This window comes from Triturus cristatus, chromosome 11 (genome assembly GCF_964204655.1).
Source record: "Triturus cristatus chromosome 11, aTriCri1.1, whole genome shotgun sequence".
In the NCBI taxonomy this organism is placed as follows: Eukaryota; Metazoa; Chordata; class Amphibia; order Caudata; family Salamandridae; genus Triturus; species Triturus cristatus.
This window is the reverse complement of record NC_140594.1, coordinates 225,599,202-225,621,984: the sequence shown is the minus strand read 5'-3', so window position 1 is coordinate 225,621,984 and position 22,783 is coordinate 225,599,202. Positions and strand designations below refer to the sequence as shown.

Sequence of the window (22,783 nt, the reverse complement as noted above, 5' to 3'; positions counted from 1 at the left end):
CTCATGGCACTCTTTTTAATTTATTACCGGCCTGCAGCCCCCACCGGGCTGGTTGACCAGGAATAAATTGCTGAGAAAGCCTTGAGGATATTCCAGTGCAACAAATAGCTCCTTTTTGGAGGAGAGCTGAGACCTCTTCGCTCACCAGCTCCGCGTCGCGCTGCGAGAAAGAGATAGGGCAAGGCCGGGAAAACTGCTGAGGACGGCCATGGAACTCCAACTGGAAGCCCTGCACCGTTTGCAGTACCCACGCATTGCTTGTGAGTGAGAACCACGCTGGAAGAGCTGCGCTAAGCGGCCCCCCACTTGCAGGAGCTCCGAAGACAGGACACTCACCTTTGTTGGAATTATTGGCCTGTCCCTTGAATCCACCACGGCCTTGGAACTTCTGTCCACTAGTGGGGTAGAAGGTGTTATAACGGGAGCCATCCTGGTAATGCCCGCGCCCGGAGCCTTGCCACCTATCGGGGTTGTGATAGTTGGCGCGACCGGCCCCGTGGAACACCCGAGGGGTAAACACCTTGCGTATATTGGATTGGGCTTTGTCCAGAGACTTGAACGTGGTCACGAACTTACCCAGCTCTCGGACAAAGGGCTCACCAAAAAGGTCCCCTTGGGCCACCGCGCCCGCCTCCGAAGAGAGTCCACCTTAATTAAGAGCGAACGGCGTGTCTCCGTCGAAAGGGCGCAGTTGGCGTTCCCTAGGAACACAATAGCCAGATAGCACCTCAGGGTCAATCAAGGACCCAGATGCCTTGGCCTCCTCGGCCATGTCCAGGATTTTGGTCATTGGCCCAACAGCATTGAGGAGCTTTTCCTGGCACGAATGCCAGGACCTGTCAATGCCCTTTTTAAGATTTTTGACAAATTTGGCCAAGAAGGTCGCCATTTTACGGTCAATGTCTGGGGTGAGGGCGACCTTGTTGTCTAAGCAGGGGCGAGGACACTCCGCCCGCAGGCGGTTGCGAGCCTCCTTCTCCATAGGCTTACGCAAATGGCCCGCCACATATTTCGCCACCTTATCCGCTGGAACCCAGTCGGTAGACCTAGGATGCACAATGTCATCCGGGTCAGGCATGTCAGAGTTACCACCCGTGGCAGGGGAGGGCAACCAAGGTCTAGAGGGGCTCGCTTCATCGTCGGTATCTCCATTGTCTAGGTCAGGGGTAGCCGTGTGCAGGGGACAGTGAGGGTCTACCTGAGGAGTTACTGGCTCTGGGACCGGAGCCTGCACAAGAAAAGCCTGTTTTAGGCGCGCGAAAGCATCCACATCCACCCCGTCGCCACAATGCTTTTTGGTAGGCGGGGGGCCCTCCCCCTGCGGAGTCTTAGGGGTCTCTGGAAGGGGCGCGGATTGCTTCATGTATTTGGCTCACTCCTGCACAATGCGCGCCGAAAGGCGCTGTTCAATAGGTTCCATGGCCTAGTTCACGGCCTTATAAATGGAATCATCCACCGCCTGATAGAAATTGTCATCCCAGGGTAGGTAGGACAAGTCATCATCGCCCCCCTGGTACTGATCCTGGTCTGGGGCGTGCATGGTTAGGTGAAAGGTGCCCTATAAACCAGCAGGCAGTGCCTCCACAACAAAACCATGAACACTGGTGTGCAAAACCACGCCGCAAGCGTGAAGGGATTAGAGCTGGGAGGGAGCCCAGGCAAATGTGGGTGAACGAAGTTCACAATTTGGGAGAGCAGAGCCCTGGAGACACCCGCGCCCTCATGAGATGACTGGGTCGTCTCCCAAGAAAAGTGTCTCCGTGGCGCTGCAGCCGCTAATTGCAACCCCACAGGGTTTTAAAAGGATGCCACAGGTAGCCCAGACGGGGCGTAACAAAGAAATCCGGGAAATACCTGACCCCTCAGGGCATCACTCAGGAGAACCGGGGGCAAGCAAGGCTCCACACAGGACAGGACGCGCCAACACTCTAAGACCAGTGCCGGCGCGCGCCGACCGCGAGAGAGACCACAGCGCCCCCGCGCAGTCAATAGCAACACCGCGGTAGTGATGGGAAAGTTGCGTGAGGTACGCGCCAGCGTTCTGCGATCTGGGGGATCTGAAAAGAAAACAGCGAAACCACAATAAATGTTCCCCAGACCCCCCCCAAGCACCAATATAGGCAATAGCACCAGAAACGAAATAAACAACAATCCCAATACAAGAGAAGTAATAGATGTGACTTATCTTGCTGCGGAGCAGCAAAGAAAGAGGAAGTACAGAGGAGAGACCAAGTGGAGGCTGGATAATGGACAGTGCTGAAGGACTATGATGAAAATGTTCTCTTACTACCGAGTGTTCATGGGAGTAGTAGGTTTTGATGGTTTTGATGGTGTTTGAAAACTTGCTGCTGTTGTAATAAAGCGAAGGAAGAAGGCATAATCAGAGCCTCCGGTCCTGACATAGAATTCTCATGCTAGTATGGGTATTCCCTATTTCGGAAATGTGCAAATATCTACTGTTTTTAAACTCTATATTTTGTTCCCATTTCAGAAATACATAGGTGTCTTTCATACCGATTTTTCCATGTATACATTTTCCCAGAATAATTGCTATATACCCGGTATATAATAAAAAATCATTGCAAGTCGCTGCTCAGTTATTGGCTCTGGGTTCAACGGGTTCTTGGTGAACCTACAAGTCCTATATATCCCCATAACCAGAAAGGTCCAGCGGATGAAACGGTATATTGCTTTCAAACAGCTGTCGTAATTAGAAAAAGTTACAGGTGAAAACGTTAACACAAACGGCTGTTTATTTCAACTAATTTTCAATCTTTCCTATATTTAACTGTTAGTTTCTATAAAGAAACCTTGAAGGATCTACACAAATTACCCCTTGCTGAATTCAGAATTCTATCTACTTTTCAAAATGTGTAGCTTTCCAGGATCCATTATTGCTTTCATACCCATTTCTAGCATTAACTGGAAGGAAGTTGAAAGCACAAAAAATAGCAAAAATAGGTGAGGTCGCAGAAAAATACCAAAACTGTGCAAGAAATGTTGGTTTTCTGACAAAAGTCTGCTTGTCCCTGAAAACTGGGAAGATGGTGAATTCAGCACCACAACCCCTTTTTTGATACCATTTGCAGGGGAAAAACCAGACGCTTTCATCTGGAGCCCTTTTTTCCCATTTTTCCAAAAAACAAAACAATCTTTAGCTGTATTTTGCTAATTTATGGGTCCCTTCCAGGGGAATCCACAAACCCTGTGTACCTTTAGAATCCCCATGATGTTGGGTGAAAAAAGGACCCAATTTTGGCGTGGATACCTTATGTGGTCAAAAAGTTACAGGGGCCTAAGCGCAAACTACCCCAAATAGCCAAAAAAGGCTTAGCACGGCGGGGGTGGGGAGGCCTAGCAGCGAAGGGGTTAAACTTAGTTACATTTGACACATCTCTATCCCCGACAGCTGACAGCACTTATGTATCTTTGTGGAACTTGTAAAGGGGGTATTAATAGTTTAACTACAAAACAAGGATAAAGATGTAGCTGAGAAATATAGTAGCAGCAGGAAGGAGAATGGGAAGACTACTGATGACTGATCGCCCCTATTTAGTTTCAATATACACATTTCAATAAAAGTTCTATTTATGTCAATGGTTTTGACCAATACTTCTTGACACCTTTTTAGCATGCGAGTGATTACCCCTTTAAACAGCAGGATTGACAAACTATAATTGGGAATAACAATTTTCCTGGTATGATATAACAAATGCATCTGAAGAAGGGGCTTTTAAGACACCATCTCTGTGCTTCTTACATTCATCCCATAAAAGGTAGAACAACACAGAATTAATGAACTTTAGCTTATCTTTATTCAGTTTAACTAAGAATGTAAATTACATTACAGAGAGAGCTAGGTCGCTCAAGCATTTTTGTACTGTGTTGCAACTGTTTTCTTTTCTAGAGCCATAAGCACATGAAAAGTCTGATCACAAGGCATGGTTTTAAATGGTTATACTAAGGTTTTGTGGAAGCACACTGACTACGTCTGTGGGATTACAACAGCAACTGATACAATCACAACACAAATTAAAGCTAGCATTTCACAAAGGTTACTAACAAACAAAATGAGAGTGTCAGACTTTGCATTGTCGTATAAGTAGCTATACCATTTGAAACCTCAGTTTGGAATCAACCTTGCATGCTTACCGGTCCACCCTTGTAGATTTTCCTTTGTAACGTCTGCCTTGTGTCTGAGAAGGACTTTGACAGATTCCAGGTGACCCAAGGAGACAGCAAGGTGCAATGGGGTCCTGCCCCGTGGATCGAGTGGTTCAGTATCCTATGAAGTACAGAACAATGGCAAAGATGCATTAAAGGTGGGAAGACTGACTAGGTGGCTACAGGTCATTGTGTTCTTGCTGGTCCAAGTGCCATCCATATACTCGTATTTCACTTCCGTATAAGTTCGAATGTAAACATTTAAGTGTGCATAGGTTTTGATACAAACATACAAAGTAATGGCAGAAAAAATCCTTACTGCGGATCGAAGATGTCAATTTCGCTGCCACTGTGCACTCCAGAGCCCCTAAACGGTCTCCAACATTAACCCTCCTCAACCGTATTTCAATGACCCTCGGATATTTTCGCACGTCTGTTCTCTGCTGCCCAACACATCAATGTATTATCATGAAACTTTACTTTAGTGTAAACTACAAATAGGTCATATCCATTTTCACAACTTTTTCTGAGTATACAACACTACAAACCCTCCCAGTTCACTTAGGGATATATGGGACCAGCATTGGCAACATTGCCCACTTTTCCTTCTACCTGAAATGACAACATACATTTATATTTAAGGAAAGAAGAAAGTAAACTCTATGGCAACAGAACTGGGTAGATCTAAGATTGAGCCTACTCCAACAGCTTTTAGTGCATATCTTTACCGAAGCAAACAAGCAGCTCCTTTAGAAGGCCTACCCTCACTGTGGGACTCAAAACATCTTCAAACATAAAGGGTAGAGCTACTCACTGCAAGTTCCTATGGGCATGCATGCTAATTCTACTTAACCTGCTTACTGGCTTTGTACCACTGCCGCAAAGTATTACTAAACAATTAGAAACAGTTTGCGGATATTGAATGACATGGCTTTAGTCATGCGCTTCCTGGTCAAGCACACCCACTGGACCAAGCTCTCAATTATCTTCCAAAAGATTACACATTATCTGTGGCTTACCACTGCAGGAGTTTCAGGAAGATCTGCCTCGATAGGGAGGGAAAGCGCCCCAGTTACCGACTGGCACCACGCTCCGAGAAACTAGCGCTTTCCCCTCCACCTTGCCCCGAGCTGGAGCGCTATAGGGGTGGAGGACCTACTGCATGGGGATACTGAAGGGCAGTGCCATTTGCTCTGTACACAAAACAGTTTCTCGGCACAAGAGTGTGAAAACGTGGAGGGTGGACATATGAGAGCGCGACAATTGCTTTGTCTTTAAATGTCTACCTATCATGTTAATGTATCACACCAATTACTCCTGTTGGACTTGATAAATTGAAATCTATGTGCAGGGACTATGGTGGGGTCATCCAACATGGATATAAAACGTTGAGCCAAACACCTGCAATATGCCTATGTAATACGAAGATAAACCTAAAAAAAAAAAAGTTTAGCAAAAAAAAACAAATCTGTGGTGTACCACAACAATCTGCTACATAACGTTCTTCGCTAACAATCACTTGGTTATGCTGGCTCAAATTCTTTCAACTACAAAAAAGCTCACATATCAAGACAGTAGCCACTTAAATCCATCTAAGAATACAGAACGAAACTGGGATTAGTCCACAATTCGGCCACTATCTTGCATTTAGCAAGAAGCTGTCTGCTAACTTGTCACATAGCCTTCAATGGATGCAAAAGAACTGATTGTCTCAAAGCTTTAATGACTGATATTAAACTCCTGCAGCAGGTAGACCCCACCCCGTCCCCAAAACCTAGCTGACCAGCTTCATAGGTCCTGTCCATTCTGCTTCTACCGGACATTCGCACCTTTAATGAATCTAGTCACTAAAATCCCTTCCATCACTCTATCCCCTAGGATTTCAACACAGGGCCCTAATCAAATAGATATATAAGACTGCTCTGTTCCACAATGTGGCAATGGCACATCAAAACTATTGCAATATAACAAATGCAAGATTCTTGAGAAAGACTCCTCTCTTATTAAAGCCTGTAAGCATTCTGAAACCGCCGTAAAGTGATTAATTTTATAAATGCACTTCAAATAAAATAAGTATATAATTGTTCTGGCAGAAGTTGACATTTCGTCTTGTCCGGCTAAGCCCATAGTAGACATTCCATTAAATAGGTTCATTTCGGCCTTTACATTCATATCAAACTATATTTCATTCTCAAAATTACCATTTCTTATTTTTAAAAAGCTTTTGTAATATTTAGTTTGCATTGCAAGTTGTGATTTACCCCATATCTTCACAAAGATAAATTAATAGCAGTTATAAAAGGCATGAAGATGCTTGAGAAAGATGACATTTCTGTCAAGCTATTGTCTTGCACAGCCTCTAGTCAGACATCAAGGTCACTGTACGTTTAGGAATGTTAACTAACTTGTGTCTCTCATTTGCTGTATTTTCACGTCTCTACGATTTCATTAGTCTGTGTAGTGCTAGAGGCACTCTTGTGGTCTGACACCCTGTGATGACCTTTGACTACCATTATTTTAAATTGACTTTGGTGTGTTATTTTATCCTAGCCTGAATGTTCGATGTCCTGCATATGCCTCGTTTCTCTTAAAGGTTTCTTTCATGTAATCTTGCATTCTTTCAGTGGGAGCTGGCACTGAAGAACAGCCTTGCAGAGAACAGAACATATGAGATGTGCATTTGAAAGCATGAGAGAGAGAGAGAGAGGGGTGAGGAATGTACTTTTTGGTCTCAAATGCAGTGTTATGAGCAGTGGTGCAGAAATGTGCACCGTGTTGTAAATTGGCAAGTATTATTAATTTCTTACTATTGGCTTTGACATGGCCTCATGTCATCCTGAATTCTGACTCTGCCTTGGTAGAGCTTTTTCTATGCGCACAGCCAGGTTTGCGAGTTGTTAGGGTTATTCACGTCCAAGGATTGTTTTTGTGAGGGATTGTTGAATGTACCCTGGAAGACTTTCGTGAGCTTCATCAAGATAAAGGCTGGAACATGCAAGAATGTAGAGGAAACGAACGTGGGAACTCCTTCCTGTTGTGGAATGCTTGCTTGGAAGCTGGCCAGTCCAAGTAAGTTTCATTGACGCAGAGGGGAAGACCCTCAAACCTTCTAGTGTTTGCTTTTGAGAATATAATGCTGAGGGTTGTTGACTTAGAAGCCGGGATTTTGGAATCCGAATAGGGACGGACGCGTCTACTTCGGTACAGCGGAACCCTGGTTGCTGAGGCTCTTATCCCCCGGTCAGGAGTGGGCTAAGATGCAGTGTTTGCACCAGGTGAAGTGTTGAGTTTTGATTATTTCCTTTGTGATGTGTGGCCAGTGGCTTTGACCATTTGAGCTGTTTTCTTTGTGATGTGTAAATGAGTCAGAGTGCACATCCAAAGTAATCATTTGATGTATTCAGTGTATATATATATATATATCTTATCTCTTGCAGGACGTTCAGTATATTTGTATGAGTCTTATCTCATATTATTTGCTGCTTGTTTATTCCATTAGTATTATTCATGCATTTAACTGTTGCATTTACCAAATGTGCTATTATTGCTTGCATATAAATATATATTTCTTCATTTGGCATCTGGGAAAGCCTTTCTGTTAGAGAGCATTGTAAAATAAACCCCCAAGCCTTATTCTAAAAAGAGAGTCTTGGCATTTTGTAAAATAAAACCCTTTTCTAGGTGGTGTTGTGTTTTACGTTTTGCTTCTCCGTGTTTGAGCCACCGTGTGGGAGATTCTGTATTATGTGAAAGGCGGAGCAAGACAGTCTGACAGATTTGTTAAATCCTAACCAGGCATAAAACCTACCGTTTGCGTCTAAGATAGACCTTCCAGAGTCCAGTGGTCTCAGCCCAAACGTGACAAAAGGGACAGCAGGATTTGGGGAAAACATATACGATGCATGCTTTGCAAAGAACTTCCAACCCATCTGCTTGTTCTATTGCTCCTCTTAACTAATCATCCACCAACTCATACTTTTTACTTTGAATATAACATGTCAATCTCAGCCTGACACCCAACCTCAGTACCATCATATCTCTAATGGTACATGTTTAGTTCGTAAATTATTTGTATGGTTTGTTAAAAATGACAAAGTGTACTAATGCCGCAAGGGGCAGTTGCACTATATGAAAATGACAAGTAAATAAATAAACATGTTTCTTGTAGTTTTAGTGCCTGCTTGATTGTATCCAGAGACCGAGGCTGTGTGAGAAATCCAGCAAAGGCCCTTAGTATTCCGAGACTTGCTATGCTCTGATTTTTAGGTCAAACTTAAAGGTAGCGTGCATGCTCTGTCACCAGGCAATGATCTACTGTGTCCACAAAAAAGAATATTTAAAAGGGGACCTTTAGCCCACCCGTTACTTAGCATTCATTGGCATCATTATCAATCTCCTTTGCTGCCTTCAAATTTGGCAGTGCATGCGGGTGTTACTTCCTTTGCTTTATGTGGAGCATGGACCAAATTCAGATTGACTTCTCTTAATTTGTGTCCATTCACTGCTGCGACTGAGGTACTATTTCTTCTATGTTTTGGCATTTTTATACAGTGCAAACTTGAACCAACCCAAAGGTATTGGAGAGTTTTACATTAGCACCAGAATTTATTTTTGAGGCACAAAGAGATTAAGTTATTTGCAGAGAATCACAGGATATTGAGCCAACGCAATGCTTTCTATGCCTTGCAGCAGCGGTCAGCAATTCCTGGTCATTGTAAACTGGTGTGCATAAGCAGCTCAAAGTTAACAGCCAGCCATTTGTTTACAGCTGAAAAGAAGTGTTATTGGGTGACTTTTAGTAAGGAGTTGTTTTCAGTATCAAATCTTCAACCCTCAATCTGAGTACATTATTTAAGTGTATGCAGTTCTGGGTTGTAAACAGTTTTGGAAAAATCAGAACTACATTTTAAGATTTTTTCTTTTTTTACTGATATGCAATGCAGGAGGGCATGGCCAAGATGGCGGACGCATCAAACGTGTTCTAAGGAGTTCCACAGTCAGTCTGTCTGCAGTCCTTCATTTATCCTAACTATCCCGTTGCCTTTCTCCTGTAGCATCACCCTCCCCCGTCCGTGGTGATACCGGGGGCTGTGTGGGAGAGCGTATTGGAGCAGACAATGCCCTGCTGTGCCGCACTGGGAGCAAGGCCTGAGTAAGGCCTGGCGTCCCCTTTGGAGACCCAGGTACACGTGCGCCAGGTGGCTGCTATCGGTCACTGGGACCAGAACCTAGAACCAAGGGTATACACATGCAGTGATGAGTCAGGGCCTGTGTAGGGACCAGTCGTATGGAGGACTGGGTGGCAGGTCTGCGCTAGAGATGATTTCCCTGGAGGACGGGGGCCAGAAGCCCGGCGGAATAGGACGTTCCGACCAAGGGGGCAGGGACCGCTGTGCCGGAGGGACTGCGACTCGCTGACAGAGCGGAAACACAGAGGCTGGTCACACCTGGACCTACAAGAGGAGCGCGAGGCCTGGGCAAGCACGGAGGACATAGTGCTGGCACTACTATGTGCTGTGATGGTGCCAGCCTTGTGGGCCCTCTATGTCTCCCTAACACTATGCAGCTTTTGAGGCAGGGGGAGTGCCGGGGATGCGGCTGAACTCATGGTGCACCTGAGAGAGCTGCTCTGTGGCTCCCTGGATTTTCAGGCAGTGCTGGTGGGTTGTAGGTGGACTACCTGCACGGACGCTGTTGATGTGCTGGACATCTCAGGTTGAAGGCCGCTGGTGCGTGCCGCATCATTGGCTCGATGCCCTGGTGGATGCTAGGACACCTGGGCGGGTGCCAGAGAAGTTTTCTACTGCTGTGCCAACAGCGTGGGCATTAGATTTGGAGGTGCCGGCAGCAAGTCCTGTGTTGGGGACCAGAGAGCCCACTGAGAGGATTGCTAGTACTGAAGTGCAATTGGGGACATTTGTGGGTTGCTGCCGCCTCCCCGCTCGTGTCGCACCCTCATCGGAGCTACCCCCTGTGTTTTATAAATACCTCCTGGGTGCTACAAATTGTCCATTGCAGCTGCTGAACCGGTTGAGAGACTGGCCCCTTGCCTATGTGGTGGTAATGCTTGTGGCTCACTGGAATGTGGACTGCTCCCTCCCCCCTTCCCCCGACTCAACTGCTCTGCCCCAGGCCTCCCCCCATGATGATCTTGGTGGACATTGCTGGTCGCACACCGAAGGTTTACTAGAGTGGACCGTGTCAGGTCCAGGCTCACTCTGACACGTGCTCCTTGGAGCTACCACCCGCAAATGTTATCACGAGACCTTGGGTAACCCACACACTGCAACTCTGTTATATGGACAACTACTATCCAGTCTGGAGTAAGCCTCTATGGGTAACGACAGACCGCAGAGGAGGGGGCACAGCAGACTAAAATGGATCAGTATACGGCGGGGGAGGATATTGCGAGCAGATCTTCCACGGGAGGCCACGCATACAAATCCCACTGGGGGTCAAATACTAGCGGCTATAGAGGCCTCGAGCATGGTGGTGCAGGCCAAAATAGATGCTGTAGCCTTAGACATTGCACGCTGGTAGAGTGGTCCCTCACTACTGAACAAAATATGTCTGAGCTGCAGAGCGAGGTCCCTACCCTGAAGTGGGCCCTCACCGACTTGACTGACAAAACAGCAGCTCTGGAGCGCAGAGCAGAAGATGCAGAGGCCTTTTCCCAGAGGTGCAATATTCGAATTATTGAGTTCCTAGACAGAGCTGAGGGTAGGACACCTGAATATTTTCTTGAAAATTGGATTAAGGCTGCATTCCCTGCAGCTGCTCTGTCCTCTCTTTTTGTGGCTGAATATGTGCATCGTTCCCTCATGCCAGCACCTCCGGTGGGATCATCGCCTTGTACACTTACTGCAAAGATACTGAATTATAGGGACCGCGACTGCATCCCAAAGGCAGCATGTCGGGATGGCGACCCCATTTCTAATAATCCAACCATCTGTATATTCCCGAAATACACATGTTTGGTGCAGCAACAGAGAGCATTTTTTGGGGGGAGTGAAACAGAAGCTGAGGCCGATGGACCTGCAGTACATACTCCTTTATCCCACCAAGCTGAAGGTCATTCATGGTGATCGTATCCATTTCTTTACTACTTCAGAGGCTGCCTGGGATTGGCTGGAGGTGCAGAGCCTGGCCTTGCGTGGATCGGATGGGCAACCCTTGGATGCACAAGGCACATGGAGAGAGAATAAGCGAGGTCAGCGGGGAAGTTGTACCTCCTGTTTCTCCCATTGATTAATGGTACGCTATGATGGTTCCTTGGACCTGAAGCAGCTGGATTCAGACTGCAAGGGGAGGTGACCGCTTTAAGTGGATCCATCGATGCTGCAGGCGGTGACAGCGCTGGTGAAGGAGATCACAGCCTCCAACTCTGACACTAGTATGGGTGATGTTGTGCAGGAAACCCCTCAGCCTGCCGACCCCTGATTGAGTAGAGGAATAGTGAGCTGCATAAGCATGCTGTTCATTGTTAGCATGGAGGGACTGTGTTCCTAGCTCCTGTGGTGGAGAGCGCGAGACGACTGGTATAGAACTGTGTGTCTGAAGCTGGGTTTTTGGGCCATACGCTATATGAGCGGAATGGAAACTAGTAACATACGGGCCGGCTTCCCTCCCCCCAATAACTTTACCTGTTTTTTCTCTTCTACTACTTCCCTTTTCTTTCAACAGTCTTGAGGCAAATGTTATCGTTATGTGATAGAGGGTGCTGGGTTATGAACAGGTGCGTGTTCATGTGAGTGTGGTGGATAGGGGCGGGTGTGTGCAGCAGGGGTTTGACTGCTGCCAATGCACCTCCTCAGCCTGGCACGGTAAATCTTGTAGACTGAATGTGCTGCATCTGGGAGTGAGACAGCGGTACGCACCGTAGCCCATTGCTTGTTAGGGTGGAGAGAGGTGAGGATTGTGGTTTGACTTTGATGCTGCTTATTGCTTACTTTACCCAATCGTTTTTGTGGAGTTTTATAAAGCACAAACTAGACCCAGAGGTATTAGAGAGCTTTACATGAGCACCAGTTACATTACAGAAGGACACATTCATGTTTTTTAGGCACGGGGAGATTAAGTGATTTGCCCGGGATCACAGAATGTTGAGCGTTCCCGAGACACAAACCTGGTTCTCCGGTTCCGAGGTCGACCACCCTAGCTTTTAGGCAACATTCTCTCCCCTAATTGTTGTGTGAGAGGGGGTCGGTAAACAAGTGTGTTGGTTGGTTTAGGGTTCTAGGGTGAGATCTGTGGGTATGGAAGATGACTGGGCAGGCATGAAATGTTTTTGCTGTGTTTACCCGGAGGGTGGGGAAATTAGTTAGTTATCGTTATGGTCTTTGGCGAAGGTGAGGTACATGTATGACAGGGCATGAGAGAGCCATGGAACAGAGGGATGGGACAATTTAAATTCATAACATGGAATGTGCGGGGGCTCAACTTTTTTTGTGAAATGATACAGAGTGTTAACTTATCTCTGCAGACATAGGGCACATGTGGCAATGCTGCAGGAGACTAGGCATGGGGGGTAAATTCCATTTCACTTGCAGAATTTGGGTAATTTTGCGTTCCGCGGAGAACACGGAATTGCCGAAAATTGGGCGATCCGCGGCTTTGCGGAATTCTTTGCTTGTTTGTGCTTTTAAAATGCGTGTTCGCGAGATATTTCCCCACCCCCGAGCACGCAAACAGCGTTCGCGAACAGGAAAAAAGCATCAAGAACGGGAGGAACAAGCAATTCCGCGTGTTCACGGAACTCTGAGTGCTCGCGGAGATTTTTTACGGTTTCGCTGAGCTTTGCGTAGCACGACTACGCAAATTCTGACCACCCCTACAGGAGACACCTCTATTAGACACAGAGACTCAAACCTTCATATAAAGTTTAGAGGTCACATGTTCTCGACCACTTATTCCACCTATGCCCTGGGAGTGGCAGTTTCGGTGGCCCCGCAAGTTCCATTCTGAGATAGGGGTTGTGCAGTGGACATAGAGGGAAGATAGGTATTTGTGCTGGACTGGATGGTGTGGAGGTTTGTCTGCTGAACGTCTGTGCCCCGAATGTGGACGATGGTAGGTTCTATTTGGAATTGGAGAAACAATTGTTTCGATATGTTGGCGTGCTTATACTTTGGACAGATGATTTTAATTGTGTGCTGGATGGAAATCTGGATAAGCACCCTCCAAAATTACACACTAAGCCTAACATGACAGCTGCTCTGCATGGGGTGATTGACCGTCTGCACTGCACTGCTGTATGATACACCCTGGAGAACAAGGAGACATGTTACACGTTTCTAGTATGCTTGATCGATTCTTGGTCTCTGATGAGGCAGTTGCTGCCGCCGAATAGACAAGCACATTGGGGTACTTCCTATCACGCCACACCCCAGTGCTGATTAAAGACACTCTGTTTCAAGGGGAACTTAGAGAGGTGACTACTGGGTATTTTGATACCAATTGGTTATCCGCCGCTAGTAAGGGACATGAATGAGATACTCTGAAGGTCGTGGCGCAAAGGGAGTGCCTGTTCAGAGTGGGTGGTATGAGGAGGCCCTTGGAGAGGGACTTTACTGAGGCGGAGGATGTACTGCCGGACTGCAGGGTAGGGGACCTGCGATGGAGCCACAGGGTGAGGATCTACTGCAGGCCCAGCGCAGACTGTGGGAAATATGGGTTAGAGTGGATTGCCTGACTAGACGTGAATATTGCCAGTTGTTACATCAGGAGGGTGCGACAAGTCTGGGCGACTCCTGGAGTGGTTGCTGAAGCGGGAACCCCCCTCCCCCCCCCGATAGTACTGACTCTCCGACACCCTGGAGGGCCCATAGCCTCCACAGGTTGATGTCAAGTCCCTAATGTGGGACCACTTGGCAGCGGTGTATAGAGGGCGCCCATGTATCGAACCGGCCAATAGGTTTTTGGAGGGCCCTCCCTGCTACGGACCACTTTAGCTATCTGGGCGTATAGGTTGGTCTGCGCTGTGCAGAGGGCCAATATGCCTTGAACATGGGAGTGGTCATCCCGGGCTTAGAAATGCCTATTCGGATCTGGAATCACCTCCCCTCTCTGTTATGGAGCAGGTGGCCCTGGCCAAGATGGTTCTACTACCCCATTGCCTCTATGCTCTCTAGAACTCCTTCTGCTGTATTCCATGGCTACTTCCACCACTCTAAAAAGCCTCCTGATTTCGCTGGTATGGCCCGGGAAATGCACTATGGTGAAACTGGAAGTGCTGAAAGTTGTGGAGTCGGGGGCCTGGGTCTTCTAGACCTCGGTCTCTATTATCCTGCAGGATTATTACAGTATACGGCGAAGTGGAGTGCCAAGGGTCCGAACACTCTGAAGGCGTTACTGGCGGATTGGGGCACAGGGTGGAGCTCCCGAGATACCCAATGATGGGTTCACAGAATTCTCAGGTTTGCTGGTTCGTGGTCCAACAGGTTGCAGGGCCTAGGAGCAAGCAGTCATCATTATCCCAGGCAGAGCCCCATACGCAAGGTTGCTCCCTCTCTGCTGGTTCCATGATCAGACAGTAATGGACCTCGTGAGGTGGTATGAGGGGGGCATGTGTGGGGGCAGGGGACCGGTACTTTAATCGGACTGTCCTTTCGTTTGCGGATGCAAAGGAGTTTTATAAAGCACCGGAGGGTCACTTTCTGCAAGAGGCAAAAATATCAAGCACACCTTGCAAGGTATCCTGGAAGAACCTGTGAAATCAAATACTCTGGTGTTATTAGTTGACCCGGGCTTCTCTAGGGGACTGATTGCCCGCATATATAAAGCCCTGAAGGCGGACTGTAGAGTTGATGTATCATAAATCCAAAATAGATGGTTGGCAGACCTGCCATTGCCACTTATGGAGAGGGAGTGGTGATGAGCATTTGCACAGGTCTGGGAGGTAGCCAGTAATGCATGCTTTAAGCTTACGCAATTTTATTATTCACATCGCACATATCGGACACCTCAAAGAATGCTGAGATTTAATGCGTTGCACTCCCAGCATGCCCCTATGTGGTGTGGGGCCAGCGGCGTTCCTACACATGACTTGAGATTATGCCTGACTCCAGACATACTTGGCAAATGTCTTGCATGTGCTCTTAGTAGTCTAGCAAATGCCCACTATTAGGGCAACTCATAGATAAATCAGGGCAAGGATCTGGCTTAGCTGTCAGAGCCTGTGCAAGAGCTGAACCCTCGAAATGACATGTAAATCACAGAATATCACATAAAATATGTCAAAGTCTCTTCAACATTTAAGCAAGCATTGGCAAAGCCAATGGATCTCGTCTATGTGAAAGCTATTGGCTTTGCCAATGTCTTTTAGCCATGTTGTAGAGCAGCGCGACTGCTCTACAGCATAGCTAAAAGTAATTGTTTTAAAAAGCTATAAAAGTTACTTTTAAAAAATTGCTACGGCACCGGGAGGAAAAAATAAAAGTGTTCAAAGTGCTTTTTAGGTCTCGCTGAGACAGCGAAAGCTGTCTCTTTGAGACATTTTGTAAGTGGGGTTTCAAAGTGCTTCCCCTGGCATAGAGCTACAGTGCACGAGGCGTGCACGAGGCGTGCACGCGCGCAAAGCAGCCATATGGCTTCACGTCGCTCTCCCTCGTAGCCCCTCTCCGCCCCCTTCCCTGCTGCTATTTCACACCAGTTTTCATCAGAACTCCCGCTTCTCTCCCCCACCCCCCCCACCATCGCGTCTCGCGCGTCCAATGCTTCTTCATTCTCCCCGCCCCCCCCCATCGCGTTTTGCGCGGCCAATGCTTGTTCATTCTGTTTCATGTAACACGTACTGGGAAATTCTGCTCCGCTGGCTGCGAGCCAATTCCTTAACCACTGGGAGTCGAGTCTCCCCCCCCCCCATCAGTGGGCCCCTCCCCTCCACAGCGCCTCGCCTGACGTACTTTGCGGGGCGCACTAGGCTCCGGCACAGACTTTCAATTCTGGCTCCAGTGGTAGTGCTATTGTCTGCTTCCCTCTCCTTCACCGAGTCGTGGATTAGAGCATAAGAACATATGGGCTTCGCCTCACCGACAAAAAAATATAATCAGGTTTAAATTTGTCTTCACGGTGACTTTATATCAAGACCCGCCGTCCTCCGCTATCGCCAGGTCCAGGTTAGAAAAGAGACGCTAAAAAAAAACCAAAATACCTTAATGCGAATTTGGTTTCTTCTGCCTGCCCCCCCCCCCCCCTCTGTCTCCTTGGGTTTGTTTACTCCTTCGATGCGGGGAGCACATGTTATTGCCATTAACCCCCTCTGCCTTGTGTGTGTGATGTTTTTCGTTTTTTCAAAATATGAAACCTTTCTTTGCTTGTTTATGGACTACGGCTGCGGCCGGCGGAGTTGATTAGCACCCCAGTAGCTCGTTTGTTGCCTCATCGATGTGAATGTAAAGCTGTGCCTAGGTTTACACTGTAGGAACAAAAAGACGAGCCAATGCTACGTGTAGATTTACCTAAAATTTTTCTGTTCCCAGAATAAAACAAGGGCCCAGACAACCAATTATTCCGTTGGATTTAATCTTGTGACTAATTTTTAGTTCACATTTAGAAACATTTTGAGTCTTAGCAATACATATACCTTACAAAAACATGAAAAGCACATAACTTAATAATGACAATATTAGAAACAATTAGACACCACTATATTCATTCAAACAATCACCCATGAGGACAACATTCATACTACTCATACTGCTCATCCAACCAAACTAACGTACAACATGAGACAAAAAATCTTCATTCAATAAATCTTTTACAAAAAAGGGCCATCGAATCAATGCTGTGCATAATAATGAAACTTAAAGCTGTTTTTTCGCACGATTGGCCGTAGCAAACACCAGGGTCTACGCGTTTCGAATCCCTTTGTTGAGGGGATTCTCGTCAGGACCAACACTTGACTGCAAATAAAGCAGAGAAACAAAAATTTACTAAGCTGGCCCACCATGTGAGTGAAAGGCCGCATTGTCGAAAAAATCTTACCTTAAACTAAGGCACAGGGAACTCTGCCCAACCCTAAAGAAAGGGAAAGCCAAAATTGTTATCTATTTCTATAGCAACACTAGTTTCAAAGAACCACTAGTCTAATGACAACCACTAATCGAAAACACCTTTCTACATCCGTTTTAACCAACATATTCACGCAACATAGAAACGACATGAATACACAGTCTAGTTTTGATTTGTCAGACTTACGGGTGTGTGGAACGGTGTCAGGGTGTCTGAAGGGATTTATTTTCAAAAAAACAGGACGACCACAGGGTGTTCCGACTGCAAATGGATACTAACGAATATCTGAAAGCATGAATGGAGGGGAATCAAGGCGCGTTCTTTCGCCTACCATGTTTAGCCTGCAGTGGTTTAAAAAGGTTGCGCAGTGTTCTCAGGGCGCTTACCTCCGGAGAAAGGAATCAATCCACTGCTCGATCGTCTCCTGCCCGTAGCAGGAGCTGGCGCGGCGTAAACTCAGTCGGCCGATTTGGAGACAGCTAAAGGAGAGAATAGGTTCCGTCAGATTACTGAATGCCTGAACGCTCCAACCGCTTGTGCGAGCTATGTTTGGAAAGCGAGGAGCGGTTACCTGCAGAGTCGGCGTGGTCCGTGTGTCTGTTCTCGGATGGTTGATCACCCAGAAGGTACCTGTTTGCCTATTGGAGCACCTTTAACCCATGCGCGGGAAGCGCGGCTATGAGGCTTCTGGGATTCGTAGTCTGCCAGAAGGTGTTTAGCAGAAGCAGTTGAGGCTGACGCGTCAGGGTGTCTGAAGGGATTTATTTTCATTGACGGAACCTATTCTCTCCTTTAGCTGTCTCCAAATCGGCCGACTGAGTTTACGCCGCGCCAGCTCCTGCTACGGGCAGGAGACGATCGAGCAGTGGATTGATTCCTTTCTCCGGAGGTAAGCGCCCTGAGAACACTGCGCAACCTTTTTAAACCACTGCAGGCTAAACATGGTAGGCGAAAGAACGCGCCTTGATTCCCCTCCATTCATGCTTTCAGATATTCGTTAGTATCCATTTGCAGTCGGAACACCCTGTGGTCGTCCTGTTTTTTTTAAAATAAATCCCTTCAGACACCCTGACACCGTTCCACACACCCGTAAGTCTGACAAATCAAAACTAGACTGTGTATTCATGTCGTTTCTATGTTGCGTGAATATGTTGGTTAAAACGGATGTAGAAAGGTGTTTTCGATTAGTGGTTGTCATTAGACTAGTGGTTCTTTGAAACTAGTGTTGCTATAGAAATAGATAACAATTTTGGCTTTCCCTTTCTTTAGGGTTGGGCAGAGTTCCCTGTGCCTTAGTTTAAGGTAAGATTTTTTCGACAATGCGGCCTTTCACTCACATGGTGGGCCAGCTTAGTAAATTTTTGTTTCTCTGCTTTATTTGCAGTCAAGTGTTGGTCCTGACGAGAATCCCCTCAACAAAGGGATTCGAAACGCGTAGACCCTGGTGTTTGCTACGGCCAATCGTGCGAAAAAACAGCTTTAAGTTTCATTATTATGCACAGCATTGATTCGATGGCCCTTTTTTGTAAAAGATTTATTGAATGAAGATTTTTTGTCTCATGTTGTACGTTAGTTTGGTTGGATGAGCAGTATGAGTAGTATGAATGTTGTCCTCATGGGTGATTGTTTGAATGAATATAGTGGTGTCTAATTGTTTCTAATATTGTCATTATTAAGTTATGTGCTTTTCATGTTTTTGTAAGGTATATGTATTGCTAAGACTCAAAATGTTTCTAAATGTGAACTAAAAATTAGTCACAAGATTAAATCCAACGGAATAATTGGTTGTCTGGGCCCTTGTTTTATTCTGGGAACAGAAAAATTTTAGGTAAATCTACACGTAGCATTGGCTCGTCTTTTTGTTCCTATATTATAATTGGTTTGGCCTTGCTGCCACACGAGCCAGAACCCCCTTTTTGGTTTTCTAGGTTTACACTGTGCGTTAGCGGCCGGCCTGTTGGTTGTAGGCCCATATTTGTATGTCTCTGAAACTGTAATAAAGGTTTTCCCAAAAAAAAAAAAACCTTAGTTTTAACTGTGTTTACTTTGCGCGCGTAGCTTTTCTGCACGTCTTAAACATATATTTTTTTGAACCGCCGAGGAGAGCGCACGTCCTTACCGTAGCCGTTTGAGACCACATAATTACTCATTCGCTGCTACTTATAATAGCGGGGTTTTGTTTACCGCTTAATAGGACACTACTACGCTTTCTAGGCACTGTAAATACTGGGTATATTTATGACCCACTTTTTACCTACCTCGCAAGGACTGAGGTTCCATTAGCATGTAAATCACTATTAATTGGTCTTCTGCCTGGGCCGGAACGCTCCCGGCTGCGCTGCCGACTTTGGTGCAGGAAACCAGGGTTCGAGCCTCGAGGTCGCGTCCACAGTATTGAATATTATTACTCTTGCCTGGATTGTAAAGGTATACCCGTAGAAGTGCAGGTAAGTGCTGGAAAAGCAGGCCGGATGTTTGTGAATAGCCACAAATGTGTCTCACTCACCCTTTTCCACTGCATTGCCTTTAACTCGGTGTTGGCATTACCCTGAGAAGGCTCGTGTACTCATCTTAGTGTCACGTACAAATGTAAAGGTTGCCCGTACATTGTGTGACATGTTTTTGCCTGATCACCCGATCACGAACTTTTTAAATGTAGACATTCCACCATTGGGACAGGCAGATAGAAGTTGCCAGCATTGACAGGACAAAAAACAACCTCAAGACATTATTTATTGTTAATACTTTTTTAATATGGTCATTCAGTTGTACATAATGCTTTCTTGGTCATAATCAAGGTAACTAAAATGCTTTTGACACTTCTTTATTATAACTTTTCAGCATGATGCAGACTTCTGACAGCACAGCTTAAAGACACAGGCAAAGTCAATATCTCTAGCTAAACACTTATAAGGTCCCAAAAGCGAGACCTATTGGCTATGCCAATGCTTGTTTTAAATAGCTTTTAGCCATGCTTCACAGCAGCCATGATGCTCTACAGCATGGCTAATAGATACTGCCAGAGCCAATAGCTCTCACATAGACAAGAACTATTGGCTCTACCAATGCTTGTTTCTATCAGATTGCAGGACTTATTTCTGCCTCAGAACATCTGTAACCTTATTGCGCTTCTGTTTTGGGCAAGCACTGACACAACCAGCTATCTCTCTTGCTCTCTTGTCAGGATGTAGTATGGTAACGAAAATGTTAAAAGTATTTTAAGTCCAGGGGGCATCTATACACTGGAAAAAGAGCAAGAACCTCAAAAACAGAGACACCACTCTGATATAAAAGCATTAATGAATTTAAATGACCAGACTCTGGAAAGCAGCTATAATAAAGGACAGGATAGACAAACTCACTTTTAGATAACATGATTAATAACTTGGATAAAACACAATGCAATGCATATTTACTGTCAAGAGCAAAAGATTTTGAGGGCAAGGATTTTGGGCCACATTAGAAAGTGGCCTTGTGCACTAGGCACAAGTATTGATCTTCTATTTATTTGTTGTTGAGCATGCAGCAATCATAGCTCTTCAGTCAAGACATACCAAGAATCGTGCTACTTGATTGATTAAAAAAAAAAATCCAAAACCTTTGACAAGATAGACCTAACTGCAACAAACCAGGTTGCATTAAACTAACAAAAGGTGGCTACGCTAGACTTTTCCTATGGAAGCAGAACCAAGGATGATTTGCAAACGGCTGGTGTCTGTGTGACTTGGTATAGTGGCTGAAAAATAATGGACTCTACTGGATTCTACTATGACTGTAGTGTGGGTTAACCACGCCCTATGTACAACGCTAAGTTAGCATAACCTCGATGGCTGTTAGAAAGCCAGCTTGCTGCTGCTTTTGCACGCGACACTGTTGTTACATGTTATTCATTCGAGAACTGCTGACTCGACTTTGCTTCACATGAGAACCGTCTGTTGTTTAACATCCTTAACAGCGAGCAGTGACCTTGGTCTGTACACCGGGAAAGGAACGAGTCTGGGTCACTAGACGGGGCAGGTTGTTGTGTTCAGGTTGATCGTACTACTTCTTAGCCATAACATACATACAGCTGCCAATACCTGAAAGACGAGCCCTTTAATATTACAGAGCAGCATGTTTTCCATTACATTCGAAACGAAGAGCTGTTGCAGGAGAGAGCCTAGCTGATCCTGTGATGTGATTACACTAAGCTGATCTATAAGGTATGGGGTCCCCCATGCAAGCCTAAGAGACCTTCTATTAGTCTAATAATACCTTATTAGTTGCTAGAGAAAGGAGGGTGGTTGTGTTCCACGGTCATTATTATTATGATTGCTCCTTTTATTTTCTATGGTATTGTAACAATGCTGATGGTGCTGATCCTAACCATTTGTCTGCTTGTGTTAGCCAAAGTACTGCATCTTAGGACGCGAGGTTTATAAAATAAACTCTTTAAACTTTGCCGTGTCTTTGTTATTCTGTTGTGGACTGATAAATAGCTACCAACGGGTATTTCGGATTCCCACCACTCCTGAGAGTATCTAAGTCGCTTGTTCTGGGTTGTCTATACATTGGGACCGCCGAGCTAAATCTCGGATAACGAATGTGACACTAAGCTAGTCGGATAGGGGTTCTTAGTTCTGAGGGGAGTTTCTGGTACACCACAATTCTCTGAGGTCCTGGTTTCCTGCGCATAGTTCTGTGCATAAGCAGAATCCCTGCAACATGGCGCACCTAACGTTTGGTCTTTTGATCTGAAACGCCTTAGTAGTGCTTTCATTAGTCCACAACGCCCTCACTCTGGTTTCCGGATAACGTGAGTGACGGCTTAACCTACCTAGGTTTCGACTAAAGTTTCTTTCAAGCTTGATAATTAAAAAAGTTTTCTTTTTCTGAACCCCAGTGCTACAGTATAGGTTTTCGTTGTTCTTGAAAGTGTCCCGATGGCGGTCAATGTTGCCGCGCATAGTAGTGTTCCCCTGACCGCACATTTGGGGGTCTATGGGGTCCCGGATGATGGCTTGGCTGTTATTTTAGTAGTAGGCGCTGATGCAGCGTTCCCGTATGAGTCGTTTTACTCTTGGGTGACGTTTGAAAAAGTGGATGCAAACGACAATTTGTTCCACGAATATACTCACACCGCGATGCCTGCTGCCTATGCCCCTTATCGGACACTTGAAATTCCCCTTAGTGCCTGGCAGCATACTATTTGGTTTAATGGCGCCCTTCCCATGTGGTAGCGCCGGAGAGAATGGGCCCGTTGTCAATTGCGGGGGCCACATGGCCGGTGCTAGCCGGTTATACACCCCATCCCCGCTACATGACTGTGGCGGTGGCGGAGTTACGTGTGCTACACACTGCCCTGATTACGGTCCATAGGGCGTTAGTGCAGTACGTGTCTCGCAAATGTGCAGGTGGGGGCACCTGCGGTTGCGGGACACACGACTGACCATCATGCGACGGTCATAAGTCCAGTTATGGTTAATTCGGTTGTCGGCAAGCGCCCCCAAAATAGGGATGAATTCCTTTATTGGCTTGCTGAAAAATGTGATCAATTTGAAGCCGTGTTTCCCAATACTTCTCCTGTGGATAAACACAGGATCCTCACTAGAACACTACCTAAGGACCT

General features: G+C 46.2%; 1 protein-coding gene across 2 annotated transcripts in view; it reads right to left on the bottom strand.

The window, feature by feature from the left end:
* The window catches only part of ANKRD13A (ankyrin repeat domain 13A), a 350,794-nt gene that overhangs the window by 311,961 nt on the left and 16,050 nt on the right, over positions 1-22,783 (bottom strand). For both annotated transcript variants that reach the window (XM_085636228.1, XM_085636229.1), the window contains exon 2: positions 4,153-4,285. In XM_085636228.1, the coding sequence (XP_085492354.1) occupies positions 4,153-4,285 (133 nt within the window). The remainder of the gene's footprint in view (positions 1-4,152; positions 4,286-22,783) is intronic.